The sequence below is a fragment of the Gordionus sp. m RMFG-2023 genome, chromosome 3, assembly GCF_954871325.1.
Source record: "Gordionus sp. m RMFG-2023 chromosome 3, tfGorSpeb1-WG-v2, whole genome shotgun sequence".
Classification (NCBI taxonomy): Eukaryota; Metazoa; Nematomorpha; class Gordioida; order Chordodea; family Parachordodidae; genus Gordionus; species Gordionus sp. m RMFG-2023.
This window is the reverse complement of record NC_088777.1, coordinates 40193860-40210346: the sequence shown is the minus strand read 5'-3', so window position 1 is coordinate 40210346 and position 16487 is coordinate 40193860. Positions and strand designations below refer to the sequence as shown.

Here is a 16487-nt window from a genome sequence, read left to right as displayed (position 1 = left end):
CATTTTTTAAAGAACGCATGTTGTTTTTTTTTTACCATTAACAATATTTATTTATTTCAAAATAATTTTTTTTTATTTATAAATAAATATATTTTTTTCATAAATAAAAATTATATTATTAAAAATTAGCTCCCCATTTTTTTTATAATTAATTAAACCCTACTGGAAATTGTGCAATAGATACTATTGCAGGTAAAAAATATATTTTTTTAAGCCAAATATTTTTTTATGGTATTAGTCCCTCCTATGATCGAATCAAGCCCTACTGGAAATTATGAGATAGATACAACTCTTGCAGGTAAAAATTTTATTTATTATTATTACATACCTTTTGTAGTAAATGTTAGATATTCGTCATTCTTCATTTTAAAAGAATGGCTAAATAAAAATTACCTGATGATTATATGCTTTCAGGAATTAAAAGAAACATGTGAAAAGGTATGTAACCTAGAATATCTTAAAAAAAAGAATAAATACATTGGAAAACAAAGAGAATATTAATAGTTTACCATCATCTTCTAATTCCTTAGAATTAGTTAAAAATTTAAAAATGCCTGAAAAAATAAATAGAAAAAAGAAAAAAATACAGTATTTTTAACAAAAAAAAAGCTTTAAATAAAGAAATAGATAATGAAATCGATCTTTCTATAATGCAGGATATCACGAATCAAGAAAATCTACAATTATCCAAAGAGAATCTAGACCTACCCAAAGAAAATCTACAATTATATAAAGAGAATATAGAACTACCCATACAGGATCAATTACAATTACCTAAAACCTTGTCATTTCACAAATTGCATTCAAAATTATTATAATTGTATCTATTTTTATTATAATAATATATTTAAATAGTGTAATCATATTTAAAATACAAATGTTATGAAAAAGAAATAAATATTTGCTTAAAAAGAGTCTCAATTTATCCAGTTTATTGTAATGCCTATAGTATAAAAAGAATTAAGATATAATCTATTTATCTAAGTTTTGAGTTGTTTATTTGGTCATTTTCATGGGATTCTTCTGCTATTATCTATTTTTAGTGTAGACTAAATATATATTGTGAAAATTAGATTAAACATGAAAATTTTAATTAATTAGGAAAAAAACATATTTATAGCTTAATAAAAATATTTGCTTATGAAGAGTCTCAATTTATCCAGTTTATTGTAATGCCTATAGTATAAAAAGAATTAAGATATAATCTATTTTGTTTTTTTGGTCATTTTCATGGAATTCTTCTGCTGTTATCTATTATTCGAAATTATAGCTTAAAAAAGAAAATTTAATAAAAAAATATTGACTTTAATTAATTATAAAAAAAAATGGAGAGCTAATTTTTAATAAAATAATTTTTATTTATGAAAAAAAATATATTTATTTATTAATAAAAAAAAAATTATTTTGAAATAAATAAATATCGTTAATGGTAAAAAAAAAAGAACATGCGTTCTTTAAAAAATGAAAATTTTACTTTTTTTATAATTTTTTAAATGCAACAATAGTTGCAAGTAACAATAGCCACTAGAGAGACGATACCTATATTTAAACCGAGCCCAACATTTTTTCACTAAGCATTTTTTAATTCTATTTTGGGATCTAGGAATATCAAATGAAACTTTTAAAACCTCAATGGGTTAATCACAATGGTAATGTTAATTTGTTTATGATATGTAAATATTTATTATTAGGTTGTGCTATTTATTCAATAGATATTCACCCTAATCTCAAACGCTTTGCTACAGGGGGATTAGGTTAATATTTTAATTTATTCCTTATATATATTCATTAGAAAACTGGTAATTCAGTATAATATTATATATATATTCACAGTTTATTTAAATCATGATCAATATTATAAATTTCTGATATAAATAATTAGTCCTTTTTAGAATAGTCTTTATTTTAAAAAATAATATAATAGTCACATTTATTACAATTTTATATATTTTTTGATTTTATTGTGATTTGGGAATAATAAAAAATATAGGATTCAATATTTAATCATTCATACTTTATTTGAATATTTATGTTAAATTAAAATTGGATGCAAAAATTAGCAAAATAAATATTAACATTTTATCCAATGGCTTTTATCATATATCCTCTCAAACCTATTGAATTATTTAACTCCCACATTAGTTCTCATTAAATTTCTACTCAACAAAACACACTGATGAAAATAAACATTTTTTTTGGTATATAATTATCATATTTTAATTCTTGTTTTATTTTATAGATTTTTCTTTTTAATATTTTTAAATTTTATTTAATATCAAAATACTATTATAAATATAATTTATATCATTAAAATAAAATAAAATTTTAAAAATACAACTAAGATATAAATTTATCTTTACAATGAGAATAATTTTGTTTAAAATAAATGAAATTTCTATTGTTTTGATCATACATGTAATTATTTATAATAAAAAATAAATATTGGTATTTTTTTGTTTACAAAGGCAAAAGATTTTCAGATATCAATATTGATATTTTCCTCTATTACTTACAAAAGGACCACAAATCAAATATTGTGGTGTTAAATAGTTTAAAAAATATTTAAATAAACACAAATATTAATTAGATTTGATTAATGAATTAAAAATTAATGATAAACTATTAATCAACAGATTTGAATATCAATAAAATAAAAATATATTATCAAAATGTGATTAAATAAAATACTAATATAGCTAATGATATCAATTTTATTATAAACATTCTAACAATCTACATCACAATTATCTTTAGTAGAGGAAAATATAATTATTCTTCTTAGCAAAAGAAATCTTTTATCCTTATCCTCAAAAAAATAATTTTTTTTAATAATAATTAAAAATAAATTCAAAGCAATAGTAGATCATCCTGGCCTGCTAAATGTGCTAAAAAAAATTTGCATTGGGTAAGGTAACGTTTTTTCAAAAAATTTTTACATAAACAAACTTCAATAACCTAAAAAATAATCTAATTAAACAACAAAGGAATTATAAACTGGCAGCTGAAATCAAATTACGTTTGGTAAACATTACCAAATTATTCTTGCTCACAAAATTTAAGAAATAATAAATGTAGTCTAATTTTATGAATCAAATACAAAACCATATGAGTTATGTTGATATGTTGGCTAAATTAGCCATTCATAAGCATGCAGTTTATTCTCATGATGATTCTAATTCTATCAATGAATTAGATTCTATTGATGAATTAGATTTGAACAAATGAAATGAACAAAAACATATTCAAGATGGGGGGGGGGTGGAAAAGAGAAAAGAATGGAATCAACCATTCAGATTCTGTCTATGAATCAAATAGTGTTAATGACATAGCTCAAAGTAATCCTCAAATTATAAATTCAAATATTAGGTATTAAAATACCTTCAATATATTTATATATGAAATTGTTAATTTTAAGATTAAGAATAATTTAATATAATTTTTATAACTATTTATTTATTCTAACTATTTTTTCTCATATTGAATCCTTAAAGATGATTATTCTGTTATGGAGTAGAGGATGAATATTTAGCCTATTGAAAATATTCTACTTATGAATTTTGATGGCTAACAACTTGATTGTATATCTATTAATATACTATATCATGATCGTTTTTTAACAGAAAAGGATGTGAAAATATTATTACAAGTAATTTATTATAAGGTGGTTATAAACTTTAAACTTGCACAATTTATTTATTGTACAATTATGTTTGCTATATAATAAAATAAGACATGGTAAAGCCTAGAAGTCTGCATTGGGCGGGTTTTTGGACCTTAGGCTCGCCCACCCAATGTTTTAAAAAATTTATATCCCACCCATAGTTTCAAAAAAAAATATACCCGCCCGCCCATTAGTCTAAAATTTTTTAGCCGCCAAATTTTAACCCAAACCCGCTATTATAAAATTTAATTATGGCCATTCTTTCAATTTTTTAAGCATCTAATAAATAAAAATTCAGCATTACACCTCTACAAAAAGCTTTATAATTTAGGAAATTACTATATTAAGCATAAAAAAAATTCAATTTAAATTATGGATGATTTATTTGATCAAATAAAATATTTATGAAAAAAATATAAAATTGATAAATGCAAAAATAATAATGAATCAACATTTTCTGGATCAAATATATTCTTCTTTATTCTAAAGACCTTCCAGCAAAGCTAAATCCTCGTTCAGAAGAAGCACTAGTTGCAGGAATTGCCATTATTTTTCTTGCTAATCTTGATAGCTTTGGCATATCTCTTTTTTGTCGTTTCCACCAAAGTAGTTTTTTATATACAAAAAAGTTTATTTATTTTAAAAAAAAACTTTTTATGATACCAAAAAAGGACATTTTAATTTTTAATATCCCAAAAAGTTCATAAGAACAATTTTTTATTAATATTTACTTAAATGATTTAAAATTTTTTTAACCCGCCCGCACATTGTTTAAATTTCATAACCCGCCCACACAGTAGGTGGGACCCGCCAATATTTTAAAATTTTTTTAACCCGCCCGCCCACCAGCCCGTTGTTAAAAAATTTTTTGCCAATGGGCGGGCCGAAACCTTGCCCAAGGCAGACCTCTGGTAATCAGAATTGGAAAAATTTCATAGTTTTTACAATAATTGTTAACTATTGTAAATGGTTTATATAATATTGTTAAGTTTTTTAGGGTAAAAATGGATAGATAATTATATTATTATCCTTATAAAATATTTGAATACAATACATTTTTTCAGTGAACAAATTCTAAGCCTTCCATCATGCCACAAAAAAAGTTTTAAATTCACCGGTCTTGTATTGACTAGGTTTAGCTTCTTAATTTTTCTATGTGTACTATGACACAAATAGAAAGCATAATTACGGTATGATCCCCCTAATTAAAAAAATTAATAATCATACCAATGATAGTTTTAACCAAGCTCATAGCAGACTTTTCGAAATCCAAGCATGTATAAGAGACCTGTAGGCCAGGGTGCACAGGCCTGGCCGTATTTTAATTTTTTTAGATATACCAGGGCGGAACCTGAAAATTTTTATATTTTTAAAATACCCGGGCTGGACTTTAAATTTTTTTTAAAAAAAAATACCCGGGCCGTGCCATATATTTTAAAACCAAATATTCTAAATCGCCATTATTAGCTATACCTATTTTTTAGCGTTTTTTTTGAGTACACAATAAACAGCTAAAAATAGCGTTTGTGGATACTCGGAATGACATAAGAAATTTTTTTGGAAGCATAGCATAACTTCCATCCATATACCATGCTGTTATATTTACTAATAATTTCAAGATTCATCCATTGCAAACATGATTTGGGCCATTATCTAATAAAAACTTCTGGGGATCACAATTTGCCCAATTTTCATGAAAATATAATGATATCTAAACTAAATACCTTCTATAACTAGGTCTTTTGATATGATTCCTAAGGGTTCTTTTTTATTGACCCCTTCGATAACATGTGTGACTAAACGTTTTTGTCTAATTTTACAACTTTCTCTGCATAAATTTGAACAGGTTTAATACTAAAAAGTCTGCTCGCTTCTTCATGTTAGAAATGGATTTCATTGCTGCTAATCCGTCAATATTGATTGTATATGCGCTTTTTCAAGTATTGGATCTTGATTTTGAAGTGTTGAAGATTATATTGTTCGACATTTAAAAGATGAATACCTGGAATAGCGCCATCTTATATAGTCTAAGCATTTTTTATGGATGGTATATGAGTAACCTTCAAATACGACTTTTCCTGAATTTAGTCTGAAGAATATTAGGTAAAATAGCAAATTATGTTATTTGGTCTGTACCTATCTTATATTATGTGAGAGAATTTCAAAAAGCGTTATTTATATAAGTAATAAACAAGTTAAAGTGTTGAGCAAAGTCATCAAATGTGTTATTTTCTTTAAAAAAATTAGATATGAAAATGTTAATAATAAATTTGGATATGGTATATTTACCAATTCCTTTCACACTGTCAAATTTTCCTGGGGGGGGGGACGTTTCCGGGATTATTTTTCATATACAATAAAAAATAAAGAAAAAGTATTTATGTATTTATAATAGAAAGTAAAAAATAAAGTGTAAATCTAAAAGAGAATAATTATATTTTATATTATTTTTGGCGATCGATTTAGGAAATGAATGTGGGAAAATAGTAATATGGAACATGGATCCGGTCGTTAACGAGGATAAAGAAAAAAATGACGCCATTCCTAAAATTTTATGCCAAATGGATAACCATTTATGTAAATGCTATTATGATTATAATAATTCCTAATCTCTACTAACATACATTTCACGTCAAGCTTGCGTCAATTGCGTTAGATGGTCAAATTCGGGCGAATATTTAGCTTCGGGGAGTGACGACAAATTGATCATCATTTGGAAAATGGCTTACAAAAATATATCCAAGGATATCACTGGGGAATACTGGAAATCTCATTACATGTTAAGGGCCCATGTTGGAGGTTTTATTTTCATGCCGTGTACATGCAAAAATCACTTCTTTCATTTATTTTATATGGTTACTAGAAATTTTATCTGCCAAAATCCCACTTTTATAGGATGTGCTCGTTTTTATTTATTATTTACTTATTATTTTGGCAAAAAATGTATTTTATTTAGTTACCTTTATAATTTATTTAACAGATGTACTGGACGTTTCATGGTCTCCTCACGATGCTTATTTGGCTACCTGTAGTGTCGATAACACTATAATTATCTGGGACGCGCTCAAATTTCCAGGTAAATTTTTTCCACAGGAATATTTTTTATTTAATTTTTATTTTACGCGCAGATATCATTCACGTGATCAAAGGTCATACTGGATTAGTTAAAGGTGCCACTTGGGATCCTACCGGCAAATATCTGGCTACTCAAGTATGAATTTTTTAAAAAAGTATAAAACAGAGTGTGGATAAAAATCTTAGGGTCAATTATATTCTATATAGATAATCTTATATTTTTATAGGTTGCTCTAACAATTTTTATGTTTATTTTAAATTTCATCCTCTATTTTTAGTTTTTATTATATATTTGGATGCTTTATTTGATCTTAAAACTAAATAAATAATGATGTTTGGAGTGAAACTTATAATAGTATTGGATGAATATGTATTTATATTATTATAATTTTAACCATAAGACCTGGCTCAAACAAAGAGAAAAGGTCTTTATTTTGCGAAATGATATTTTGCGATAGATGTGAATTTAATGTATGTTTAATGATGGTTGTGCTGACAAGCGAAATCAAGTCCATTTCTCTTAGTTTGAGCCATAACTAAAGATTTATCTAAACTTAAAGGAGATTAAGATGGCCTTCATCATTTATTATTTCGATTTCATTTTAGTTGCACATAAACTTATTCAACTTTTGATCTTTGACGCGAAAATTTTATAAATTCATGAAGTAATTAATCAAACATTATCATAATTAATGCAGAATTTATTGAAATAGAATTTTATTAATCACCGGTTTTAAGAGAATATATAACTTATCATATTTGTTCACTAGATTCTACCTTTAAAAATCTAGAATATAAAAAAATAGTTTTAAATTAAAAAAATATAAAATATAAAAAAATAGTTTTAAATTAAAAAAAATTTTGAATTTTTATAAAAAAATCATTGACCTAAACACGCCCTGAATATAAATTTTTATTATTTTTTACATAAATTTATCCATTCGACCAGATCATATTGCAATTTTTGTAAAAATATTTAGTCAGAAGACAGAACATTAAGAATATGGCGCACTGCGAACTGGAAACAAGAAGTTCAGATCACAAAACCTTTCAAAGAAGTAATCAATTAAACTAAACAATTATCTTTATATATAAATATATATTATTATTTTATTTAGTTTATGTGGTCATTTAACATGACTGTTTAAAATGTCCAGGGACAAAGATAATATGTCCAATAGATAAAATGTCCCAAGATGCCCAGAAAGATAAAAATATTAATTTTTTTTAAAAGCTTTATACAATCTGAAGAATTAAAAAGTCTGGTATTATATCGTCGATCTAGAATTGGAGTGCTCCACTCACCATTTTCAAAATTTTTGAGTTAGAAGTGGATAGTAACTTATTTATTCCCAATATATATAAAATAAAAACTAGATTAAAAAATATTAATTTTTGCCGAAGTTATAACTGTCAATTTTGCGCTATTTGCATATAACGATGTTAATTTTGCTTCATATGCATGGCCTATCCTATTATCTTATTTAATCACGTATTATATTTCCCTCCATTTTTAATTTTTTTTCCTTAATCGTAAAATATTTTTATTCCATATCTATTCCCAAATTATTTAAAAATTATAATTAAGCATTATTTGCTCATTAAATAAAGATATAGAAATTGAATTTGAAATTAAGTAATTGTATAAAAAATTTATCACAATTTTTTAATAATCTACTTGCTAATAATTTAAAGATTTAAAATTAAATTTATATTTAATTATATAAAATTTTACTATTTTTTTTATTAAGCATTACATGTTCATTAAATAAAGATATAAAAATTGAATTTAAATTTTACATATAAGTACTTAATATTATCCTTAAATATCTAAAAGTAAAGGCATTGAAAGAAAATGAGTAAGAGAAATAGGTGAGGCCTATATTAATATTTAAAAAAAGATATTTGAATAAATATATATTTCAGTGTCATAAAAAAGCTAATGTTGATCAGAGGAAAAAAAATATTCACGAGGCTTTTTGGAGCTTGGCTGATGAAGCTAAGGGATATAGTAAATTTACTGTTAGAACATCGTATAAGGGAAAAAAAGATTCTTTAATTTATAAAAACTATTCATAATTTAATTTTTTTGTATTGGAGAATGTTAAAGTTCGAGTTTGTGGATAATTTTTAATTACAAACACTTGAATAAGTAATAAACATAATATTTGTTTCTTTAAAAATTTATGCCAACTGGAACTGATTTGGCTTCTAGAAAAGTTAATAATACTAAAAAAAAGTTATTTCGGAGATAAAGATTTTATCATTGATCACATAAACACTATTCCAAGAGTCTTTTCACATTACAGGCAAAAAGACTCTTCAAAGGAGTACCTTAAGGGAAGTTTCAATTATAAAATATTTTATGAGTTATATTCTAAAAAATTTGATGAATTATCATAAATTCTTGTTAAAGATCATTATTACATGAGTAAAATAGAAAAAAATTAAGATATAGTGTTAATTTCGATGATTTGAAGTTATTATTTTGAATTTATTTATTAAATTTTATTTTAAAAAATGTAAATGGAGCATTTTGAACATAAAAAAAATCATCATAAAGTGTTATATTTAATTCATTTGCATTTTGATTTTATCAAATAAATTTTATATTTAATTTTTTTTGAATAAAAATTTTTTAAACAGTAAATAACTAATAATATGATAAATTATCTCTGAAATTTTTAATTAAATTGATCAATAAATTTTCCCTATATTTGATTTTAAACTTTAATGTTGATTTTCTCATTTTAATCTTTTGCCCAAGTGGAGTTCCAATTCTATGAGTAATATAATTTTATTAAAAAGGATATAGTTATAAATTAAATTGCAATAATATTTCGTAAATGCCATCATATTTTATATTTGTAATAAATCAGATAAATTATTTACAATATCAAATAATTTTTCATCGTTATGTTTTATAACCTTTTAATTTCTAAAGAAATCTAACCTTCCCGATCGCAATAGTATTCCACTTGCATTTTTTTTAATTTAAAAATTTGATTTGTTGGGTGAGATATTTGAGCGTTTTATTGAAGATTGGCAGAATTCCATAGCAATTATTGAATCTTGGAAATTTTTAACTACTCTAAAAAAAAGGAGATATTTAAACGAAAACGTGAATAATTTATAATTAATAATAATTATATAGATTTTCCTTATTTATAAAATACATCATTATAATAATAAATTTAATTTATAATGCCAACCCAATTTTTAGGGCAATTTCTTATTGTTTTTTCTTTATATAACATGCGATTTTTTGAAATAGAATCATTATATATATTCGCACATAACGAATAATTTACGATTTCCTTACAATTTGATTCATTTTTGAAAAGGCCTATTATAAAGTAAAGTTATTTTAAATAATTTTTTAATCAGATATTCTTACAATATAAAATAATTTGGTTAAGCAAGACCTGCTCAATAATTTAATTATATTTAGTCAAGCTTTTTAATTCAGATTGTAGTATAATCTTAAATTTTTTTAAAAAATGTATATATTTTTCTGGAAATTTTATTCACGAGAGAAAGAATTTTTGTGTTCTGACAATTTATCATAACTTTTTATGTCTCATTATTTTGAAAATATCGAAAATATTTAGAGATAGATTAATAATTTTTTTGCAATAAATGCTTGTTTTTATTAAACCTAAATTTTATCATATTAAACTTCGATATTGGAAGAAAGAGAGAGAAATAATGAATGAATAAGTGAATAAAATGTCTTTGTAAAATAATTCTGCAAAATTTTATTATATAAAATAATATAATAATAATCATCCTTGTATTTTAAAGTGTGCCGGCACTACTCACGTGTTGAGATTGGGATGGTCTCCCGATGGTCATTATATTGTTTCTGCTCACGCCATGAACAATTCTGGCCCTACCGCGCAAATCATCGAAAGAAACGGCTGGAAGGTAAACATGGATTTCGTGGGTCATCGCAAGGCTATCACCTGTGTCGTAAGTTATATAATATATTCCATTATAAATCACCCAAAAATGTCAATTTCTGGCCTAACTCATTCAGATTTTATTTTAAATTTCATATTTTAATAAACCTGGTAAATAATAAAAATCTAAAAAAATTTGTTCTTAACTCTCCCAGACTATGATTGACCTCTATGATCACAAATTTTCTTAAAAATAAAATTTTTAAGTGGCAAAAATTTTTCATGTAATAAAGGTAGAATATTTATTCAAAATACTGATGTTAGTTACCTTAAAATTAGATCTAAATGGAATACAAATTTAAAAATATCTTGAAATTACCATAGATTTTTTTAAACTTTAATAGACCTAAGATTAAAATATATGCTGGAAATTAAGTTTGACATTCAACTAGTTTGGACATGATTGTCCAAAGAGAAAGATGACAAAATTAATCGTAATCAACATCATCTAACCCCTTCTAACCGACCGATGAGAGAATATACGTTAGAGGTCTGCATGGGCTCTCCGTTGGGTCGGGTTCTAACAGCCTTTATTTTCGGGTCGGGTTGTAAGAGTCCGACCCGAAGCCCAATCTGATAAATAAATATAAATATCCTAAATAATCATTTTAATTCATAATTTCGATTAGAATAACATGCCTTTTTTTATCTAACACATTTCATCATTAAGATGTCAATCAGAATAATATCATTTTCAATTATTATTTTACGTAACATCGGTTTAGTAAACTATTTTGTTATTATATTTTTGTGTTATTATTACATACTTTATTTACATCATATTCTATCAGGTTAATTAAAATATTTCTAATATCTATTTAATTAAATAGTCTCAAATTTTCAATATTTAAAAGTCTTATCAAAACGACTCCCAATTTTAGTGTTTTGGTTCTCAAAATCCGGGCTATCCCTGCTTCCTCGGCTAGTAGTGAAAGAGCGCTTTCAATGGCTGGTAGGGCTTTTATAGATAGGAGAACTTGTTTAAAGCCTGACAAACTCCCCTCATTATTATATATCACAATTATTCACTATGTGATACTATTGATAATGATATATCTTTATATGTTTTATTTTTATATAATCGCAATAATTTTTAAATTCGATTGTATTTAAACTGAATAAAAGGTATATTTTTTCAATTTAAATAAAATGCAACTTTATATAAATATTGATTATATTATGGCGGTTAAATAAACTTTTTTAAGGTAATACACATAATTTTTAATTGTTTTTGGATATTATAAGATTCATACTCAAATTTAAAAAAATTAGTCGGGTTTGGATCGGGTTGAAAATAAAATTTGAATTCGGACTCTTAGGCTCAGACAAATTTTTTAAAAATATTTGAGCTCGGGCAGCGAAAAATTCACTTTGCAGACCTCTAATATATTTGCCAAGATTATGCCCCACTATAATGTGCTCAAAAGGGGGGCTCCTTTTTTTTATTTAGAAATTTTTGTGCTAATATGTGAAACCTTTTTTTTGGGCTAATTTTTGATAAACTATTCTTGCTAATTTCGAAAAATAAAGCTAAAAATTTTGCTTAAATTGAGCTCTCGTAAGTTGATAACGGCCTTACTGTATAGTAAATTTTATTAAATGTCCAATATTATATTTACCTTAACCTAGACATTATTTAAAATATTTATCAATAATCTGAAGGTCTGGACCAAAGCAAGGCCCTTTATACTGACTGAACCGTAAATTTTAAAATTATAACCGGGATAAGGTAGGCTGAAAAATGTTTTTTTACACATAGGCTGGGCCGATTTAACAAATTATATGAATTAGTCGAAAACTCATATAATGTTGCGCATTTAATATTCATTTAACTGCTCATTTTTCCATTTTGAAAATTTTGCATACTAAAGCCAAAAATTATTTAAAATAAAGAATTTTATCTATTCCAGGCTTGGCAGTATAATGATCAAAATGTCAAATCCGAGTCAAGCCAAATTTTTTTAATCTCTGCAGGTCTATGATATTTATTTTATTTATAAAAAATGCCTAAAACTGAATTTTTACATTGGATTTTTAGAATTTCTATCTGCAGTATTTATCGAGGGATTCCCTTTCTCTTTTTTTCCATCAGCCTCATAGGAATTTTCCTTATAGGCTAATGGCAAGTCCACTCCTCTCTAACATATTTTCTTAATATTATATTTAACCTTCCAATAAAAAAATATATAATATATAAGCATCTCCAGTTTATTTTATTCAATAATAAATATATAGTTATTTTTCCTTTCTTCATATTATAGAGATTTAACCCCAATATTCTCATGAAAAAAATCAAAAAAGGCACTAATAAAGTATGTTTATTTTTTTCCTTCCTATTTCTATTTTTACATGGCATATTTTTATTATATTAAATTATATATTTTATTTAACAAACAAATCAAATTTCAGCCTCAACAGTACTCAGTATGCGCTCTTGGAAGCAAAGATCGTTCTTTATCAATCTGGGTAAGGAATTATTTAATTTAAAAATAAATAAAAATATATTTTCAATGTACATGACATATTCTTTTAGTTATTGGATTGGAATACTCCCAAAATGGCCTTGAATTCATGATTGCACAATTCCGCATTCCTTAATGTTTCTTTTAGGTCTATTAAAACCAGGTTTCTTGCTACGGGTTCGGGATTCAAAAATTTAGAATTGTTTTATTACTAAAATTTTAATAAAAAATTTAATATTAGCCGATCTTCTAAAGTGTGGCCGAGCCCACCCCGGTCCTAAAATACGCTTGCTTGAGTTGGTCCATAAATTATTCTTGTTTGATCCATGTTCTCAAAATGTCCAACAAAATAATCTCAAATTTCTGAGCTTCCAACCCAGAACCATGGTTAAAACGCATTCATGAATTTTTGCTATGTTACATAACATGACTTTTATTCACACAAAAAGGAAAAGTTTATTTATTTTATATATATATTTTCAAATCTTAGATGACCGCTTTGAAAAGACCATTGGTTGTAATTCACAGTTTATTCATGCAGCCTATCATGGATATATCATGGCAAGTTATTTAATTGTTTTTTTAAAATAATATAATCACTTGATTGTGATAGGGTTCTATCACTCTTGTGAAATTTATCCAAGGGTGTTAGAATTTTATAATAATATTATAGAATCACGATACATTCGACCTTACGTTTTTCTTAAAATGTTTATAATTTTTGGAAATAGGGGAAGTAACGGTAAATATTTGCTGACTTGTTCATTGGATGGAACAGTTGCCTATGTTGAGCTTGATAGCGAAGAAATTGGGGTAGCCTTATCCAAAGAAGAAAAGCTCGTAATGCAAAAGAAGATTTATGGCAGCGAATACGATTTACTAAACCCACTCGAAAAAAATTTCCCCCGACATAAAAAGGATAACGCGAATGTCACTAAGAAACTGTATAAAGATTCTTTTCCCCAAAAATATGAGGTTTTATTTCTATTTTAAAATTAATATTTATGGTTATTTTCAAGAAACCCCTGGATAGACAAATTGAATTACGATTACCTGGCGGAAAAAGGAGGATTACACCTATTTTCATACCAAATTTCGAAGAAACGTAAATTATTATTTTACCCTACCCTTCAAAGCTTATTCACTTTTCTTAAACAATATTAATATATCTGAATGCATTTATTCTTACGAAAAATAAATCAACCGTGGATGTAGTCTTAAAAAATTAATTAAATAGAGGATACACGGGTCGAATGGTACTTCATTTATTTCTTAAATTTAAATAAATACGGGAAATTAAAATTTTCTTTGATAGATAACAGTTTTAAATACATACCAAATGATATTTTTATTTTTTGCTTATGTATATAATCCCTATTGTAGTTTTTCTTTGGTCATTTGACATACATGTTAAGGAGAAGGTTACCTTCATTTAAAAAAAAATGTAAATTGATATTTAATATAAAAAAAGAGTAATTGAATTACTTCTATTAATCTTCTAAACATAATTTAATATGACAATTTACCCTGAAAAATATTATTCTAAACTTGAAATGTATCATTTCGAAACACTTTTTACAAGGTAAAAATATATATAATGTTACTTAGCAGATATTTAACGCCAATTTTTATTTATATTATAGAATTCTGACTTCATTTACATAAAAATTTCATCGATTTTTTTAAGAATCAAATATAAGTTAACATTATTAAATAAAATCTATATTTTTTATAGGGCTGCCTGGACCAATCCATCTTTTTAACCGATATCGATTATTTTTTGATCAGGACTTAAAAAAAATTGATTCAATTTAGATCCGATATCGATTTTTACCTTAATTTATAACTTAAATATTATCCTTATCTTACGTCTCATATATAGTACGTGTTATTTGTTCAAGCGATGCGAAATTAATTACTGCGTTATTTACAAAAGCAAGCTAATAGATATAATTTATAAACACGGATCTAAATGATGAAATCGCCACAGCTGTTGACATATATTTCAAAAAGTATTATAGCTGCAGCAAATCAGCTGTGATTTGCTAGCGATTAATTTTGCATCACTTGAGCATATCGCGCTTACTATAAATACAGCATCACTCATTTTATTTTGTATGGGTAAAGGTCAAGAAATTATAAAATGGTTGTTAAATCATATAATTTTTTTTATAAATCCGAAATATTTGATTTAAAAAAGTTTGAATATATAGTTCATGCAAATCCCATCACAACTCTTTAAATTATATAAAATTAATCTCCATTTTTTGATAATTCTTCATAAATTTTAGTAATCACCAATTTCTGAAAAAAATGAAGGATTTTTAAATATTTTTATCGACCTGGAATTTGATAATTTGGACACAGATGATGTATTAATCTCGCGGAGCATCTTAGACGGATAAAATCATTTATATTTAGATATTATTTACTTTTTTCAGTATTTTTTTCAGGGTCTTGTTGTTTTAAATAATTTTTTGTGTTACCTTTCTCGATGTTTTCGTAGGTTAGTGCTATTAAATTAATTTTTTTTCGTCCAACCTATTAAATAAATTATACATTTCGCAACATTTTCTTTGTAATTGACCATAATCGTCCCAAATTATTTTAATTTTTAATACAAATTAATTAATATTTCAAAATTATTTGATAAATTTAAATGATTATTTATAAAATTGCCAATATATTATATACCTTTTAAAAATATAATAAATTTTTTTTTAAATTTACTCAATATAAATTAATGTTGAAGAAAAAACTTAAGAAATCAGTAATGAAACGGTTGTATAAAAAGATAGGCCGATCAACTTCAAATCGTCATTATCCCTGCCGATCCGATATAGATATTTATATTTTTAAAGGGTTATTTGAACGTTAAGAGGCGAAGTGGACACCTAAGAATACGATCTTGATTCTAGATTAATTTTAACCAAATGGAGTTTTTAAAAAAATTCTATCATAATCAAGCTAGAATAAATAAAAAATATTGAGAAATAGTTTATCAAATGTGTTATAATATGTTACATCTAATAATATATATTTTCGAATAATAACAGACTACTTATATCTAATGGCATAGCACAAATATTCAATACATCTGCAGCCAAAAAGAGCAATATAAAAGTTGAAAAAAGAGCCTCCCTAACGACTAACCTAGATAAACAACAAGTCTAACATTTTTATTTTTCATTTGGTTATAGATATTTTTTAGGACCTGTCCTCTCACACAAACATTTTGGCCAACGTGAAAGAATCGCGTTGCATAACTAAAACAGCAACATTGTATGCCATTTTTACTATTATTTAATTTTATAAAAGTTTATGTGT

The 16487-nt window shown here is 25.1% G+C and overlaps 1 protein-coding gene across 3 annotated transcripts in view; it reads left to right on the top strand.

The window, feature by feature from the left end:
- The first annotated feature begins 1441 nt into the window (after positions 1-1441).
- The window catches only part of LOC135927501 (protein HIRA-like), a 30073-nt gene continuing 15027 nt past the window's right edge, over positions 1442-16487 (top strand). For all 3 annotated transcript variants that reach the window (XM_065463518.1, XM_065463517.1, XM_065463516.1), the window contains exons 1-15: positions 1442-1649; positions 1692-1754; positions 6128-6238; positions 6299-6460; positions 6642-6737; positions 6790-6872; positions 7717-7794; positions 10541-10708; positions 12960-13010; positions 13108-13164; positions 13651-13721; positions 13892-14135; positions 14180-14265; positions 16217-16328; positions 16372-16442. In XM_065463518.1, coding sequence (XP_065319590.1) covers positions 1613-1649; positions 1692-1754; positions 6128-6238; positions 6299-6460; positions 6642-6737; positions 6790-6872; positions 7717-7794; positions 10541-10708; positions 12960-13010; positions 13108-13164; positions 13651-13721; positions 13892-14135; positions 14180-14265; positions 16217-16328; positions 16372-16442 — 1490 coding nt within the window. In that variant the 5' untranslated portion in view covers positions 1442-1612. The remainder of the gene's footprint in view (positions 1650-1691; positions 1755-6127; positions 6239-6298; positions 6461-6641; positions 6738-6789; positions 6873-7716; positions 7795-10540; positions 10709-12959; positions 13011-13107; positions 13165-13650; positions 13722-13891; positions 14136-14179; positions 14266-16216; positions 16329-16371; positions 16443-16487) is intronic.